The sequence below is a fragment of the Acanthochromis polyacanthus genome, chromosome 16, assembly GCF_021347895.1.
Source record: "Acanthochromis polyacanthus isolate Apoly-LR-REF ecotype Palm Island chromosome 16, KAUST_Apoly_ChrSc, whole genome shotgun sequence".
Lineage (NCBI taxonomy): Eukaryota > Metazoa > Chordata > Actinopteri > Pomacentridae > Acanthochromis > Acanthochromis polyacanthus.
The window spans coordinates 31,343,591-31,359,219 of NC_067128.1; the positions used below are offsets into that span (position 1 = coordinate 31,343,591).

Genomic DNA, 15,629 nt, shown 5'->3' on the forward strand with positions numbered 1-15,629 from the left:
GAATTAAAGATCACATAACTGAGGATTCAGTCAATGGATTTCAAGACTCAGAATTTTTTTGCTCCCTCTTTTTATCCCTTCTGTCCTCCAAGCTAATGAGATGGATCATCAGTGAGATGTATATTGTGTGGACGCTGTCTAAATCTACAGAGCAAAGTGGCTGGAGACCTTGGGACCACATCTACTCGCTGTGTAAGGCGGAGGAAGGTCATGTGCCACTCTACAACAGCTTTGGGAAATATGTGGTCAAACTTTACTGGATGGTAAGCTTTACTGATACACACATACATCCAAAAACATTTAATCACATAATTATGGATCCAGAGAAGGTTTTGTTAGTTGTCATTTACAAGGAGAAGGCTTTTAGTGTTGAGCTTAATGCTAAAATGCAGGATATGGTGGGAAATCCAAATATTCTGGAGAAATTCACTGCTTCACAATGCACTCTTTGATTATTACACATTTCTCGAGGCACAGTTAGATGGCATAAGTTGTTCAGCAAACCCCACAGGATGCAGCAGATGAGAGGGGAATGGGGATGGACTGAGGGATAGAAGGGGGGAAGGGATGAGAGAATCTTATCCTCTCAGAGCTCAAATCAATCAGTCTCGCTGCTGTGCCAAAAGCGGCTGGGCTTCATCCATTGCTTGATGAATAGATAAGGCTTAACAGGAGTCAGCTGCTTCTCAGAGACCAAGGCTCAAGTTAGATATCTACACTTGGTACAAATCTGTGAGCTGGGAGGAATTTATGCATGGCATCGTCATTCATTTTGATTATGTGTTAAGTGTGGGGATTTTACACATTTTTGGCTCCAAATCAAAAGTCATCGTTGCACTGGGATACAGCTTGCCATTGCTGTGCTGTAAGTTTCAGTGTGAGCTGCAGATCTCTAAGTAGCGGACACTAGTGTTTTTCAGAGGGGGAACTTCTTCCTGCAACGACAATTTGGGTCACCAAGAGAGTGAAAAAAAAGAGAGCTAAAGCGACGGTGTTCTGTAACACTGTGACTCTTGACAAACAAGCATGACACGGTTGTAGGCAGCAGTCCCCGTGCCAACCGTAGCACGCTAGCAGATGGTTGTTGAGATGGCATTAAGCACCCAGCCCCCATTCCTCGTTCTCATTTCATTCTGTTTTTCCTCAGACTGCTTCTCTTCTCCTGCTCATCTGATCCTTTATTGTTCCACGCTTGTCTTTTTTTGAACATCTTTTCCCTCTCATATTGATTCAAATGTACCTCAAATGTTTTTAAATCCTACAACTCAGTCTCTCTCTCTGTGCGCGCGTCTCTTCATCTCTCTTACAACGTGCCCTTTTGCACTGTATTTCACCCTGTGTGCGAGCACATCAAGCTCCCACTGTGGGCACTGGTTTGACAGGAAAATGGAAGAACAAGTGAGATTGTGCCTGCCTGCACTGTGCAGAGGCTTGCATTGCTTGTGCACGTTGTTCTGATAGATCGCAAGAGACACAGCTGCGAATGGTCAGTCACATTATCGCCTGCTTGTGCTACTTTTCCTTACGAGAAGTGTGAAACTCCCCGCAGACGACCAGCAGATATACCACACCGCAAAAAAAAAAACCATGTAACAAGCTCTGGCACAGCACAGCATGCAAAGTTGCAAGCATAAGGTAGCTAATGTTAGGACAAAGGAGTTCTGGGAGGGTGCTGAATCAATCGCAAGATTTACACAGTGGGACTTAGGGAGAAAGATCCACTTTTGGTGCTTATTGTGATGACGTGAAGGCATTGCATAATGCACTATAGCAGGGGTGTCAAACATGCAGCCCGTCGGTCAAAACCGGCCCTCCAGAGGGTCCAATCCGGACCGGGATGGCTTTGGAAATTGTAAAAATGACACTTTCAGCAAATACAAATTACAGAGTGTAAATTGTATTTGCTGTGTATTTGGAATATATTTTGAAATATTTAATATTTATATTTGGAATATCTGTTTTTGTCATTTGTCTCATGTTTTTGTCGTTTTGTTTCTTGTTTTTGTCATTTTGTATTTCCTTTTTGTCTCACTTGTGTTTTTTGTCTTATCCTTGTCATTTTGTGTTTTGCTTTACTCGTTGTTTTGTGTATCGTTTGTGTTCTTTTTTTTATCTCACTTGTGTTGTTTCTTTTTTTTTTTAAAGTTTTGCTTCTCGCTTTTGTCATTTTTGGTCTCGTATGCATCATTTGTTTTTGTCGTTCGTCCATTTTTTTGTCGCTTTGTAACTTTTTGGTTTAATTTTTTGTCCCTTTTTTTATTTTGTTTCATGTTGTTTGTCTATTTTTTTTGTGTTTTTGTGTCCCGTTTTTGTAATCTTGCATGTCTTTTTTTGTAATATTTTGTCTTGTTTTGTTTTTGTTGCTTTTTTGTCTAGCTGTTGTTGTTTGATCATAAAATAAAATACTGTATCATTCAGTTCCAGATACCTGTGACTAAATATTTTGTTCCTTTGTAGAAACACTGTGATCTGGAAGTTGTAAATGATAAACTGGGGCATAATATTTCTGAAATTGAAGTCTTTTTTCTTAAGACATGTCAGGTTGTTATAATGTTTTGCAGAAAGATAATTCCTTAAATGTGAACGTTTTCAAAATGAACTTTTGTGCCCTAAAACAAAGGAAAGATTTGGAGTTGTTCTTATTCTTCGGTTATTAAGCTGTGATTTTACTGGTTGAGATTTTACTGGCCCAGTTGAGATCAAAATGGACTAAATGTGGCCCCTGAACTAAAATGAGCTTGACACCCCTACGCTATAGTGTAGATTCACACATTCACACCTGCTAATATAATATCCAGGCTGAGGCAATAACACCAGGAAGTTAGCACATAAAGCAGAGGTGCAGGAGGGGCTCTTTCAGCAAGCAGTGTTAGCCTGAAGGTATCAGCCAAGAAAAAGTGAGAATTGTAAGGCTGTGAAGGCTTGTATGGATGTTATTAATCAGCTGGTAGCAGATGAAGCATTAACCAGACAAAGATACTGAATATGACCGCACTTCTGCTCTGCCTGCCTTAAAGCAGTGCCTGACTCTTATCTGAGAAGTTGCAAATGTGACCATACAGAAGGTAAAATATGAATATGCATATACTGCATAGGGTAGAGAACAACATTTACTAGTTGCTATGGGATGATAGCTCTTTTTATTAGGGGTTAAGTGCTAGCAATATAGATTATTATGAGTCAAGAAGGCAGATAACTGATACTTAGAACCAATACAGTTGCTGTAAAAATGAAAATCTTGGTGTCACATTTTAGAATTAGACAAACTTCGACACAAAAATTTGTTTGATTTTGCTGATTTAGGCTTATTCGTTTTAAATTAAAACAGAAGTCATCAACATTTATCCTTCAGTGTTGGTACACTGCAAAAACTCAATCTTACCAAGTCTATTTGTCTTATTTTTGGTCAAAATGTCTCATCCCACTTGATTTAGGGTAAATTCACTTAACAAATGGCATTTCAGCAAGATGGGGTGACTTGTTTTAAGACAATGCATCCTAAATATCTTGTTCAGTCAAACAATCTTGAAATTAACTTGTTTTAATCTTCGTGTCATCCCGCGGGTCATATTGACCCATTATAAAGTTTGAAAATGTGAAAAAAAAAAAAAAAAAAAATCGCAATGAAAATTTCCACATTTTCAACATTTTTGGGAAATTTTTGAACATTTCTTGTGGTGGAAAAAAAATAAATGTTAAAAAAAATCTTCCTTTAAGAACATTCAGAAAAAAATCCATCAAAATCCAGTGAAATTTGCTGGATTTTAATACATTTTTCCTGAATGTTCTTAAAGAAAATATTAGAACTTTTACTGATATATATATGTAATCACTTTAGATATTTTTAGGATTTTTTTGAAAGATTTTTATTCATTTTTTGAAAATTCTTGCAATTTTTATATATATATTTTTTAATTTTCTTGCCAAATTTGGGGATTTTTTTTTTTAAATTAAACATTTAAGGGGAACTTTTAATGGATTTTCTTCCTGAAGATTTTACAAATTTTTATAAATTTGGGGAATTTTATAGGGTTAGGGTTAGGGTTAGTTATTTCAAGAAATCTTACCAAACCATTTTTCACTTGTTCTATTGGCAGATTTTTTTTTCCACTTATTTCAAGGTAAAAGTTCTTTGAAATAAGTTTTTTGTCTTCTTTTGAGAGGAGCATTTTTTTTCCAGAGTAATGTTAATAATAATACATTTCATTTGTAACACACTTGTCTGAGTCTCGGAGCACTACAGACTAAAAACAAAGACAGTTTAAACTAGTCTTAAAACAATTCACTCATAAAAGGTACAAATTCAGTAGTTAAAAGCCTTGATAAACAGGTAGATTTTTAGTCCTGCTTTAAAAGTTTCCAGGCTCTGTGCTGCCCTCAGCTGGATGGGGAGACTGTTCTGCAGGTGTGGGGCAGCTGAGCAGAAAGCTCTGTCCCCTATGGTGTGGAGACTAGTGGTGGGGATATCGAGAAGCTGTTGGCCTGTTGTCCTGAGTGTACGGGTGGAGGACTGGAGAGTGATCATTTCTGATTAATAGAGAGATGTGTGACCGATGATGCATTTATGGGTCAGTAGAAGGATTTTGAAGTCGATCCGGGATGAGACAGGGAGCCAGTGAAGGGAGTGGAGAATGAGGGTTATGTGGGTGTATTTATGGGCTCTCATCAGGGTCCTGGCAGCGCAGTTCTGGATGAGTTAAAGCTTCAGGATGTTTTTGCCAAGAATACTGATGAAGAGCTCTTAGTAGTCCAACCTTGAGGAGATGAAGACATGGAAAAATTTCTCTGCGTCTAAGAGAGTTAGGATTGGACGGAGTTTGGAGATGTTTCTCAGACGATGGAATGGTAGTCTGTTACTTGTGATGGGCAACCAGATAGTGCTGTAGATTGGATGCTGCTCAAGACCAAGGCTCAAGACTGGTGACGACAGATAGAGAGGTGACTGTACTAGAGCCCCATTTTAATTTGTTTTTGTCTGGTATTAGTTGGGGGGGGGGGAAGTGCAACAGTATAATTAATGAGAAAAATGCACAGTACTGGATCTGATAATTGGCCGGGTCAGTTCAGTCGACCCCTGCTTTTTAAGTGGAATTTATATTTTAAGAATTTTTGGACCCTGGCCAACATTTCTTGTCTTGCTTCTGTGTGTAATTAAGAATAATAGAAGTAGTCTCTTTGGTTTGACTGAAGTGGTTAACAAGTGGGATATATTTGGCTTCACTGCACAAAAAACTTTTACTTTTCATGAGAAATAAAAAATAAATGAACAGACCTAAAGTTATCAAAAAGTTACTGGCTCAAATTGGCAAAATAATCGGGGATGTCACCTTCCGTTAATCAGTGCTTTGTCATTCATACACTTAGGCTTGTTTTTCGGATATATAAACAAGATCTAACATGTTAGTAGGTGAGATTTCAAGCTGCTGGCAGTTGTTGGATTTTGTTACACGTGGACAGTCTGTCATGCTTCGGGGGTTTTGTTGCAGTTTTGGTTCGTGTTCTTGTTTCATAAGATCACATCCTGTCTGTCTCTAAGTGTGTGTCTTCTGTGCTTCCTGTCTGTGAGATTCCATATCTCACTTTTTAATTTCTTTCTGTTTCATTTTTGAAGCCTTGTGTGTCTCTGGTGTTTTTTGTTTGTCTGCTCCATCCTCATTAGTTTCAACTATTTGTTGTTTCCCAATTAGTTCTCGGTGTATATATAGTCCTCTGTCTTCCTCTGTCAGTTGTCAGTTTGTCTGTTTTCTTTGGCTTTTCACCTCCTGGTTCTCCTCTCCACTTTAACTGCCTGCGTTCTTTCTCTGTAAGCTTCTTCGTGCAGTGTTGCCGGTTTGTTTTTTCTTTTGTTTGTTTGTTTTTGTATTTAATTACCTTTCTTTTTAATTTACCTTTATTTTCCCTTAATAGTTTTTCTTACCTGTATAGCATAGATCTCTCGACACTTTTTGTTACTCCGCCAAGAAAGGCAGTGAAGTTATGTGACGATCGGCTTTGGTTTGTCTGTCTGTTTGACTCTTAGCAACATTACTCAAAACAGACAGATTTAGATGAAATTTTTAGGGAAGGTCAGAAATGACACAAGACCAAGTGGTTAGATTATAATCTGGATCCACAGATTTGTTAAAGATTTCTGTATCATTGTGAGATTGCGTCACTGTGACTTTGACTATAAGTGAACACTACGTAGGCTGATTGCCATCCTACTACAAATCGCCCGCTGCGGACTTATCAGGACTTATCCGTCAGAAATGATACAAGGAACAATTGGTTTAATTGTAGGGGCCTGAGTCCCATCAATTCCTGCCACTCGCTACATATTTAGGTCATGTGATTTGGCATCCATGTATAACTTACACATGCATAAGACACGCCTGTGCTCAGCCCAAGGTCATTTTGTTTGTGGGCACATCTATGTTAAATGGCCACATTCTCTGTTGCCGTGATTTCTCATTATCAATCACTAATAAACAAATGCTGCATTTATAAAAACAAAATGCTGCATTTCTGACAATGCCCTATGGTACAATGAACAGCCTTGGCGGAATACTGCACTCTCTGAGTGCTTTTCTTATTTGTTTATGTCCCTTAGCCAGTCACCTCGCTTTATTTTAAATGACTGTCAGCAAAACATAATAATAAACATATTTCTGGAAATGTCATATTTTGCTTTAAAGCTTTACGCGAGCTGCTGCAGTGTGAATATGACTGGAAGACTCATGAGCTTGTGTAATTTCTCAGAGCTAGTATTTGAGGTGCTTTGATTGTTACACCATGTCTTCACTCACTCCTCCTCATTCCTTGCTTTCAGGGTTGCTGGAGGAAGATAACAGTAGATGATCTGATGCCATTCGATGAAGACAATAACCTGCTTCTCCCTGCCTCCACCTGTCAGTCAGAGCTGTGGCCAATGCTGTTGGCTAAAGCTCTGATTAAGGTGGCCAACACAGAGTGAGTTACTACACATTCCAACAACCGAATCTCTGTAAGCATCTTAGTACTACCCCAAGGAGCTGGGAAAACAGTTACAGTCCTAATGTTGCACTAGTTTAGAACAGACTCAGCATTATTCCAAGTAAACTAAATAGCAGCTTGACCTTAATATGACCACTGTGAAAATACAGCACACAGTATGTACACTGATTCTTTATACAAACCCTGCTCAAGTAGAGCAGTATACAGTGATATTTCTGACACATATGTGGTAAATGTATCAGGCGTTGTCAAAGTTACTGAAGGAGAATTTTGCAGTAAATTTGGGGTTCAGTAAATTGTTTCATGATCAGGCCTAACTCTGTGTAGTCCCTGCATTTGTGGCAAGTGAGAGTACTAAACAATTTAAAGCCCACTCACATGTGCGAGATCCACCACGGAGGACCTTTTGCTGACTTGACCAAGCCTTCACCTGACCTACGCTTTGACAGACAGTGTTCATGTCTGTGATGGGGCAACATAGCGTGTGCAAAGGTGGCAGTTCAGGTGTCCACAGAAGGTCGAGACATAAATGTTTCATCCAGGACAGGAAACAAAGCAGTCTTTCTCCCGGTGAATCATTTATAAGGCGTAGTGAAAGTTCTTTGTACTGAACTAGAAAAAACTTGACTCAGGTATCTGCTGGGAGTTTTTTAAAAAGCTGAATTTGAGGGATGCTTTCATTTGGTGCTGGGCAGCATTTTTGTTGTGATTGGTGGCATCACTGATCATGTTGGATTGATTTCACTTCCTTGGGTACGACTGGACTGGACAGGTTGGTCCACAGGATCCTGAGAGGCTCAATTAGAGCAGCGGCAGCCATCTGTTTTGAGTGAAAGTTATTTGTGAAGGATGCATCCTGTATACCATCAGACGCACCTTTCTCAGAAATCATTCATAGAGCATGGTTAGGTTTCTTGCATAATGCAGATTTCAAAATGTAGATGGTAAGTTCAACCTGCAATTCTGACAGGCAGTCACGCTAACGGTAATAAAAATGCCAAAGCCCGACAACTACCAAGCAATGGTAATGGAGGATTAAATACCAAATGTGTTCTGTACTTCCTGAGCATGATGTTATTGTAAAGACAGCAAACATGCTGCTTTTGATAAGAGAAAGTGACATTCATTTTTCTTGTACCTTAAGAGTTTTCACACTAAACTTAGTTTCTCATATTGAAATAACGACGTCCCGAGTTTTCTTTAAGAACAAAGCCAGCGTCACCATTGGTGAAGGTTGTCTCTGGTTTGTTTTTTCAGGCTAGTGTCTGAAGTTTGTGAGGAGATGGACCAGTTCAGCTTTATTCACACTCTCACCAGCTGGATCCCAGGGACCAGTACAATTAGGTAAGAATCCCAGTGATTGGCTTCAGTCTTCTGTCTCTGTTACCTCCATGTAGTTCTATGTTCTAAATATTATATAGTGTCCATTATGGGCGTTTTGTCTTCATTGTGTCATTTGCCCCATTTGCTTTTCTTTTTTCCTCTATAAAATACACAGTAAGAATCAAACAGATCATCTAACGTGTTCATTTGATTTCAAGGCTGTGCAGCTAAATTCGCTGTCACAGTTTGACATTTGAACTTTCTTCTCTTCAGGATAAAAATTAGACTCTTAAAATTATGCAGAGAATTGTATTAAAAGTTGCTCTTTGGGAAGAAAATGTCTGACGCTTTAAGATTGGAACAAGGAATATACTGAAGGAGGACTCATCTCAGAGTGAAGTAGGGGATCTCAGCTTGTCAGTGATGGAACTTTAATGGGGCAACAGTGTTTTGGAGTGGAGATGGGGAGTGTTATTCTTTCTAGCTCAGCAGGTTAGCTGTTTTTAGTTGGTCGCTTGGGCACTAATGGCAGCTGGTTCGCACTAGCAAAACATACTGTGGACTTCTCAGGCTCACACCTAAAATCAGCGTACAGCAGGCATTGTTAAAATATAAATATAGCTATTTTTTTGTCAGTATTATTGCTAAAAGTCACTGCTTCCACTATTCACCCCCTGTAAGCAAACAAAATGGAGGAACATGTTAGACTGTTCGAGTCTTGCAAACTTTTTTAGGAGCTGTAATCAGTGGACTGCAGGAAGAGGCAGCAGTGGGACGTTTATAATCACAGTTTATGGTTACAGGATATTACAATGAATGAAAATCAGTTAGAAAACTGACCAGAGTAAGACAAAAACAAATCCTTTGCCCAACGAAATTGGCCTCGACATTCTGTCTTTGAATTTTGAATGATCAAATTAGATGGCTTAGCAGAGACAGATGTTTTGGGGTGAATGGCTTCTTCAGTGTCAGAAACATTGAAAGAAAAAACACTATTCAAATATAAAAAGAACCCATGTTAATCACATGTAAAGATGACACTGTTTCTGCTGTGTCAAACTAAACTAGTAGCTCAGTGTTCCCACGGCTGTCGCTCACTCTGTCCACCACACTGTGCCAAAACGAGCCATAAATCTTGCCAAGTAAGGAACCGGCTAGGCAAAGCGAGGAACCCACTGCTAGATCATTTGCAGTTTGTCATGTTGTGTTGGCGGTGTTCTGTGTAATATACCATCTACAGTGTGTGCTGAAGTAGAAAGAAGATACTGTTGTGTACTATTTTCAAGTGAAGGGGAACTGTTTATGTATTGTCATGAAAAAAGCAGTGCATCCCGTGGAAATTGTGTCCTTATTTGAACAAGCAAACATCTGACCTGTTTTATCATTAATTCAACAAAAATCGATCAATAGATGTAATATTATTCTGAGGCCAGTGAGGATAATATCACCCCCTTCAGCAGAAGTAAGTTCTTGTCAGCACTTTGCATATTTGTCCACCAGTCTCTGAAATCAACTTCACGAATTCTCCATGGCAAAATTCTTTCATTTGTAAAATGTTAAAGGTTTTTTGTGCATGTGCTTCCTGTTTGAAATCCCCCCTCGAGTGCAGTATATGGGAAAAAGTCAAGAGTTTCTGTGGGTTGTATTGTAGCCTGTTGTATTGCAAGTCGAAGGACAGAACAGGAACAGAAACAGCAATAGACCCAGACTGAGGACAAATGTACTTCAGCTGTCAGCAGAGCAGTCACTGTGTGTAAGCTAAGATAGAGTCACGAAAAACCTGACGTCACTCCAGGTCTGCTCGTGCACAAATTGAATTTTTGCATTGGAGAAGTTAGACTTGGGGGAAGTTCCAGGGAAAACCCACTTAAAGATACAAATCCCCAGAAAAAAGGCTTAAATAATAAAGCGTTCGACTGGAACAAATCATATTCTTTTTCACCCCCATCAGGCCACTCTACTCCGAAAAGATCTGGGATTTCTTACAAGGCACCATTCCAACGTTTACACTCCCGGATGAGAGTTTGCCAGTGCCGAAGCCTGAGACTGCATCTCCGGCTGCAGGGAGAGAGTCCACCTCTAAGGACGACAGGAATCAGCTGCCTGAGACAGGAAAAAGTAAAATCTAAATTGTGCACACACACACACACAGATGCACAGCCACAGAAGACACACGATTATGCATACTTGCAAACTTGCAAACATATATCTCAATTACACACTCTGCTTGCGCGTTTAATTGAGTAAGTCAGTTGAATCAATCATCCATTGCTGTGATCATTTGTATGCACAGACAACTTTTGTTCCTCAGATAATTATTTCATCAGTTGATGGTTTTAGGAATATATTTGTGTTGTGTGTCTGTATCTGTGTGTGTACATAGATAGACAGACAGACAGACAGACAGACAGACAGACAGACAGACAGACAGACAGATAGATGTAGGTACAGATAGGTATATAGGTTTAGATAGCTATAGATGTAAATAGATAGATATAGCTACATAGATATAGATAAAGATAGAAATATAGCTAGAAAGAGAAATAAATATCTTTATTCTTGTATAGACAGAAATATATATATTTTGGATTTACTCTCTCTGCATTTATAATTCGACTAAGGAGTATGGCAATGAACATTTCATCAACAGAAACTCGCAATTATCAGTGATTCCATTCTCTTATACTGCAGAAATAAGCTGTTCAACAGCTACAGTCTCAGAATTTATTACAGGAAAAGGCAGCCTCCTGTCCTAAAGTCAACTACTTTTTCAAGTCATACTGCAAAATACCTAAATTTCTGTTTTGTGTAGTGTTGTCGATCAGCCAGTTACCTGCCGCCTCTTTCCTGTTACTTCAAGCGTCACTTCCTGTTTTCTAGGGGTCATGTATTATGGAGTGCAGGGAGGGTTAATGCGTGTGGGGTGGGCCATAAATAAACCAGCAGAGGGAGAAGTAAAAGGGTGAATTATTTGGTCTTCCCGCAGGGCAGAAGAGCCTCCAGAGTCAAGTGTGGTTATCTGATGAAGATAGGATTGAAACACGCCCTCAGAAATAGTGTGTGGCTCGGAGTTGTTTCAGGTCATAGTAGTAGCATAGAAAAAGGTCTTTTTAAATGAATTTGAAGAGGAATTTGCAGCTGAAATGCATTTTTCAATCAACTTCAGCTTGCTCGTCATATTTGACATTATGAATCTGTGTTCTGAAAACCAAGTTTAAGAGAAAAAAAGTTCTCTAAAATTTGAGGGTAAAGCCACAAAATGGTAGTTGGTAAAATGAAAAAAATGTTTCTCCCTGTTGCCCTCACATTGACCCATCTGCACTTTTTGAGAGTAAACTGTCCCTAACACTTCCTGACACTCCCACTCGTTCAAGCGTTGGATTTTAACATAATGTGACAACTGCATGCACGAGTGCTATTACTTCACAGAACATTTCTGCTTTCATGAAATGCACCACATAGCACTTTCATTCACACATGCAATGAGATCTACACATTCTTTTCTCTCACTGTTGTGATGCCCACTGTTATATTCCATTGAAATGCATACATCACTATGCAGTGTGAGAACCACTTCCCTCTTCAATTTTTAATGTGTAGCCTTTATATTAGCCGAGCAATTCTCCCATCTCTTTTCACCATGAACCTTCAAATTAATTTTCCATGTCTCCTGGCTCATGTGCTTTCATATGATATACTCTAAGATGCACGATAGAGCGAAGGACCGCTACATAGCCTAGATATAGCCTTGTTTTTTTTTTTTTATACCAGTAAGCCAGTAGTGTTTTCACATTTCCAGGGTTGCATTTTAGATTGATTTGAAAACCTAACTTATTGTCTTTAAATAAGTACTGATCAGCGCCACTTTCACTATGCTAGTATGGTTAATCTGTGTCTAGCAATTTTACCGTAGTCCCTTTTTAAAATCAATGCGCTGTGGTACCACTCAAGGTATGTATCAATATTGCAGTGTGTGTGCTTATACAGTCAAGCCCAAAATTATTCATACTCCTAGAAAAATTTCTTTAAAAGTTGCTTTTATTCAACCAACAAGTTTTTTTGATTGGAAATGACACAGGTGTTTCCCAAAACATAATAAGATGATGTACAAGAGGCATCATTGTGGAAAAAAAAAAAATCTCAGCCTTTATTTACATTTAATAATTACTTTAAATCAAAATTTGCTAGGGGTATGAATAATTTCAGGCTTGGCTGTATACACATTCAAAAGTTTAGGGTCACCCAGACAATTTCATGTTTTCCATGAAAACTCACACTTTTATTCATGTACGAACATAACTGCACAAGGGTTTTCTAATCATCAATGAGCCTCTCAACACCATTAGCTAACACAATGTAGCATTAGAACACAGGAGTGATGGTTGCTGGAAATGTTCCTCTGTACCCCCATGGAGATATTCAATAAAAATCAGCCGTTTGCAGCTAGAATAATCATTTACCACATTAACAATGTCTAGACTGGATTTCTGATTCATTTAATGTTATCTTCACTGAAAAAAACTGCTTTTCTTTCAAAAATAAGGACATTTCTAAGTGACACAAAACTTGTCAACAGTAGTGTATGTTTGTACATATCTATGGAGTTGACCTGTACTTATGCTATTCTTCTTTGTGTGTTCTCAGGTGGCCCTGAGTTAGTGGTGTGTGCCAGCTTCTACCCTTTCCAACTACGTAACTATTACGTACGGTTTTGCCTAATGGTATGTCTTTTCACTATCCTTCCTCATTTACTGACTGTGGATACACACGGCTCACTGAGTTCAAGTTTTACGCTTTTAGCCATACCTCTCAAGAGACACATTTGCATCCATGAAATTTACATTTCACCTGCTGTGGATTGCAGTCAGATGTTCAATGCAGATTTGGAAGCGGAGCAAATTCACATTCTGATGCAAACACTTCGTTGTGTGATTGCAAAATGTCCACAATCTTTTATGAATAATGTATGCATCAGTGGCGTAAGCAGTACAAAAATGGCAAGTTCAAGGTTTACTCAGCATGTAGAAAAAAAACTGAACATGAAGGTGTTTTAAAATACCTACTGCCATAGTCACCTCTGTTAAATAGCACAGGAATGTTAAGGCACACTCAAACTGTAGCAGTGGGTGGTGGAGATAAAACATTGTTTGATTGTGATCTTGGGTCATGCTGTGTTCTGTTTGGATGCTTTGCTCAACAGGCTTAATGTTTATTCAGTTATTATTGCGTCAAACTAATTTGAGAAAAGTTTCTAGAATTTTCCTCTCCTTCACTTCACTTTTTATGTTTTTTTAAATGCTCGTTACCGACTACTGCTTGTGTATTTATTTCTGTGGATTTGTCTGCAGACTAATAGCTCAGAATTGCTACGTCGTCACGGCCTCTGCTCGCTGCGCAGCCATATTGTCCTGTTGAGTCAAACTCGGGCTTTCCCGCTGGAGGCGCCACCCAGACCTCCGCCTGTGCCCCGGTGGAAACTCATCCGTCAGCGCAAGGAGACTGTGGTCACTGCTGAACCACGGGGTGAGTGAGAGACGGAGAAGGGAATAGGAAACGAAAAATGTTAAAATGAAGTTTGGAGGAATAAAAGGTGGTAAAGGGAAACCAGAGGGAGGATGCAGGGGGGGGTATCAAACGAATAGAAAAGCACAAATTATGTGATAGTGTGTAGGTGAATGTCATAAATAAATATGACTACAACGAAAAGTGAGCATTAATGGTGGAGATTTAGAACGTACAGCGCAGAGGGCATACAGTACGGCATGCTGAAATGAAAATAGGAGGGCGGCAGCTGCAATATTTCAGTTTTGAAAATAGCTGCTGGCTCCGGCATATCTGACATCAGCTGATCTCTGAGCGAAAAACAGAAAATGCAGTAAAAATTCAGAGAGTGATAAAGCAGTGCTGGCATGATGTGTAGAGGATTTTCAGCTTTTTCTCTTTTTGCAGAGATTCCTTTGTCAAAACCGGAGCAGTTCATTGAGGTTGCCAGCCCTTTTCTGTCCTACCGTGTCGAGAAGAGCGGTGGCACACTCCCAGAGCTGTGCGTACACTGAAATGATCTAAAACTGAGAAACGAAATGAGATTATTTTTTCTGTACTTCTGTTCCTCTGCTCTGCGATGAGTATGTCAGTGTTCCAACATGCACCCTGACCTCTCTGAATCGGAAAGGACACCTTCCATATCGGGACCGATGAAGTACATCATCACTGTTCATTTTTGCCGTGTTCTTACTGTTCCCTCATCACTTTTCCCCTTTTTTCAATGCAACAAGGTGGTTATACATATAGTTCTGCTTTTTTTGTTTTGTGTCATAAAGAGTAAAGATTTGCTCCAACTGAACTGCCACCACACTGACTAAAAGTAGAGTTTTCATATTTGATTAAGCTAAAGAGCAAAGATAAGCAGTTCATTGCTGTTTTGGTGTTATATAAAGTTGGTAATGTGGTAATATATGTTCAAAAACTGTTGCCATGTAATATGATGTGTGTATGTCATGCTTATGACACGACACGTGTGCTGCATCTGCACGTAACGTATTGCATGAACATGTGTCTTTCCGTGTCAGAGAGGCCGAGCACAGCGCCTCAAAGAAGCGTTTCTATGGATCCCCTCTGGTGTCCATTACTGAGGGAGAGGAGACTGAATGTCAACAGGGCCTTGAGCGTGATGCAGCTGAACGCACCACCAACTCCCCAAACACCACTGACAAAATACAGGTACATAAAATTGCTGCCTGCTCAGGCGTAGTATTTATTTGCTCATTTGGCACGTGTGGGTTTAACATTTCACAGGTAGTTGTTTAAAAAGCATTGATGTTTGATATAGAACCAGAAGAAATTGCTGTAAATTGCTCTGAGAGTCGTTGAAACCCCGTGTAACACCACTTGTCAAGAACAGCAAAGATAGTAGCAGCTGTCTGCAAAATTTTGCTGCCTCTTGTTGTTTCTTCCCCTTTATTGCTTCCATCCTGCTTCCTCACCCCTCTGTTTACCCTCTAAGTATGCAGTTGAAGGCTCGTCGGAGTTGCACTGTGTGTCAGTGACAACAAGGCTGCCATCCCCCAGTCTCAAAGTCACTTCTGTTGTCTCCCAGCCAGGCCGCTACTGACCAGGGGCGCATTTGCACTAAAGAGAGAACCAGCAAGGAAAAGGAAATGAAAGGGTGTTGGCTTCAGAGCAGCTGCATGGGAGAGACACCGAGACGAGGACGGAAACAAAGATTGGGAGGAATAAACAGGGTGGGCAACTGTGCTGTACAATAAGAAAGGAAGGAGACTGAAAAATGGAAAGAAAGTGACAGCTGGACAGGGAGAGATGAAAGCGTAGCAAGA

The 15,629-nt window shown here is 39.6% G+C and overlaps 1 protein-coding gene across 7 annotated transcripts in view; it reads left to right on the plus strand.

Moving 5' to 3' along the window:
* adgb (androglobin) overlaps positions 1–15,629 on the plus strand; it is a 45,291-nt gene that overhangs the window by 2,516 nt on the left and 27,146 nt on the right. For 6 of the 7 annotated variants that reach the window (XM_051960866.1, XM_051960861.1, XM_051960863.1 and 3 more), the window contains exons 5-12: positions 93–263; positions 6,809–6,948; positions 8,230–8,316; positions 10,247–10,413; positions 12,940–13,016; positions 13,644–13,818; positions 14,245–14,338; positions 14,865–15,015. In XM_051960866.1, the coding sequence (XP_051816826.1) occupies positions 93–263; positions 6,809–6,948; positions 8,230–8,316; positions 10,247–10,413; positions 12,940–13,016; positions 13,644–13,818; positions 14,245–14,338; positions 14,865–15,015 (1,062 nt within the window). The remainder of the gene's footprint in view (positions 1–92; positions 264–6,808; positions 6,949–8,229; positions 8,317–10,246; positions 10,414–12,939; positions 13,017–13,643; positions 13,819–14,244; positions 14,339–14,864; positions 15,016–15,629) is intronic. The other variant, XM_051960865.1, reaches the window with a different exon arrangement.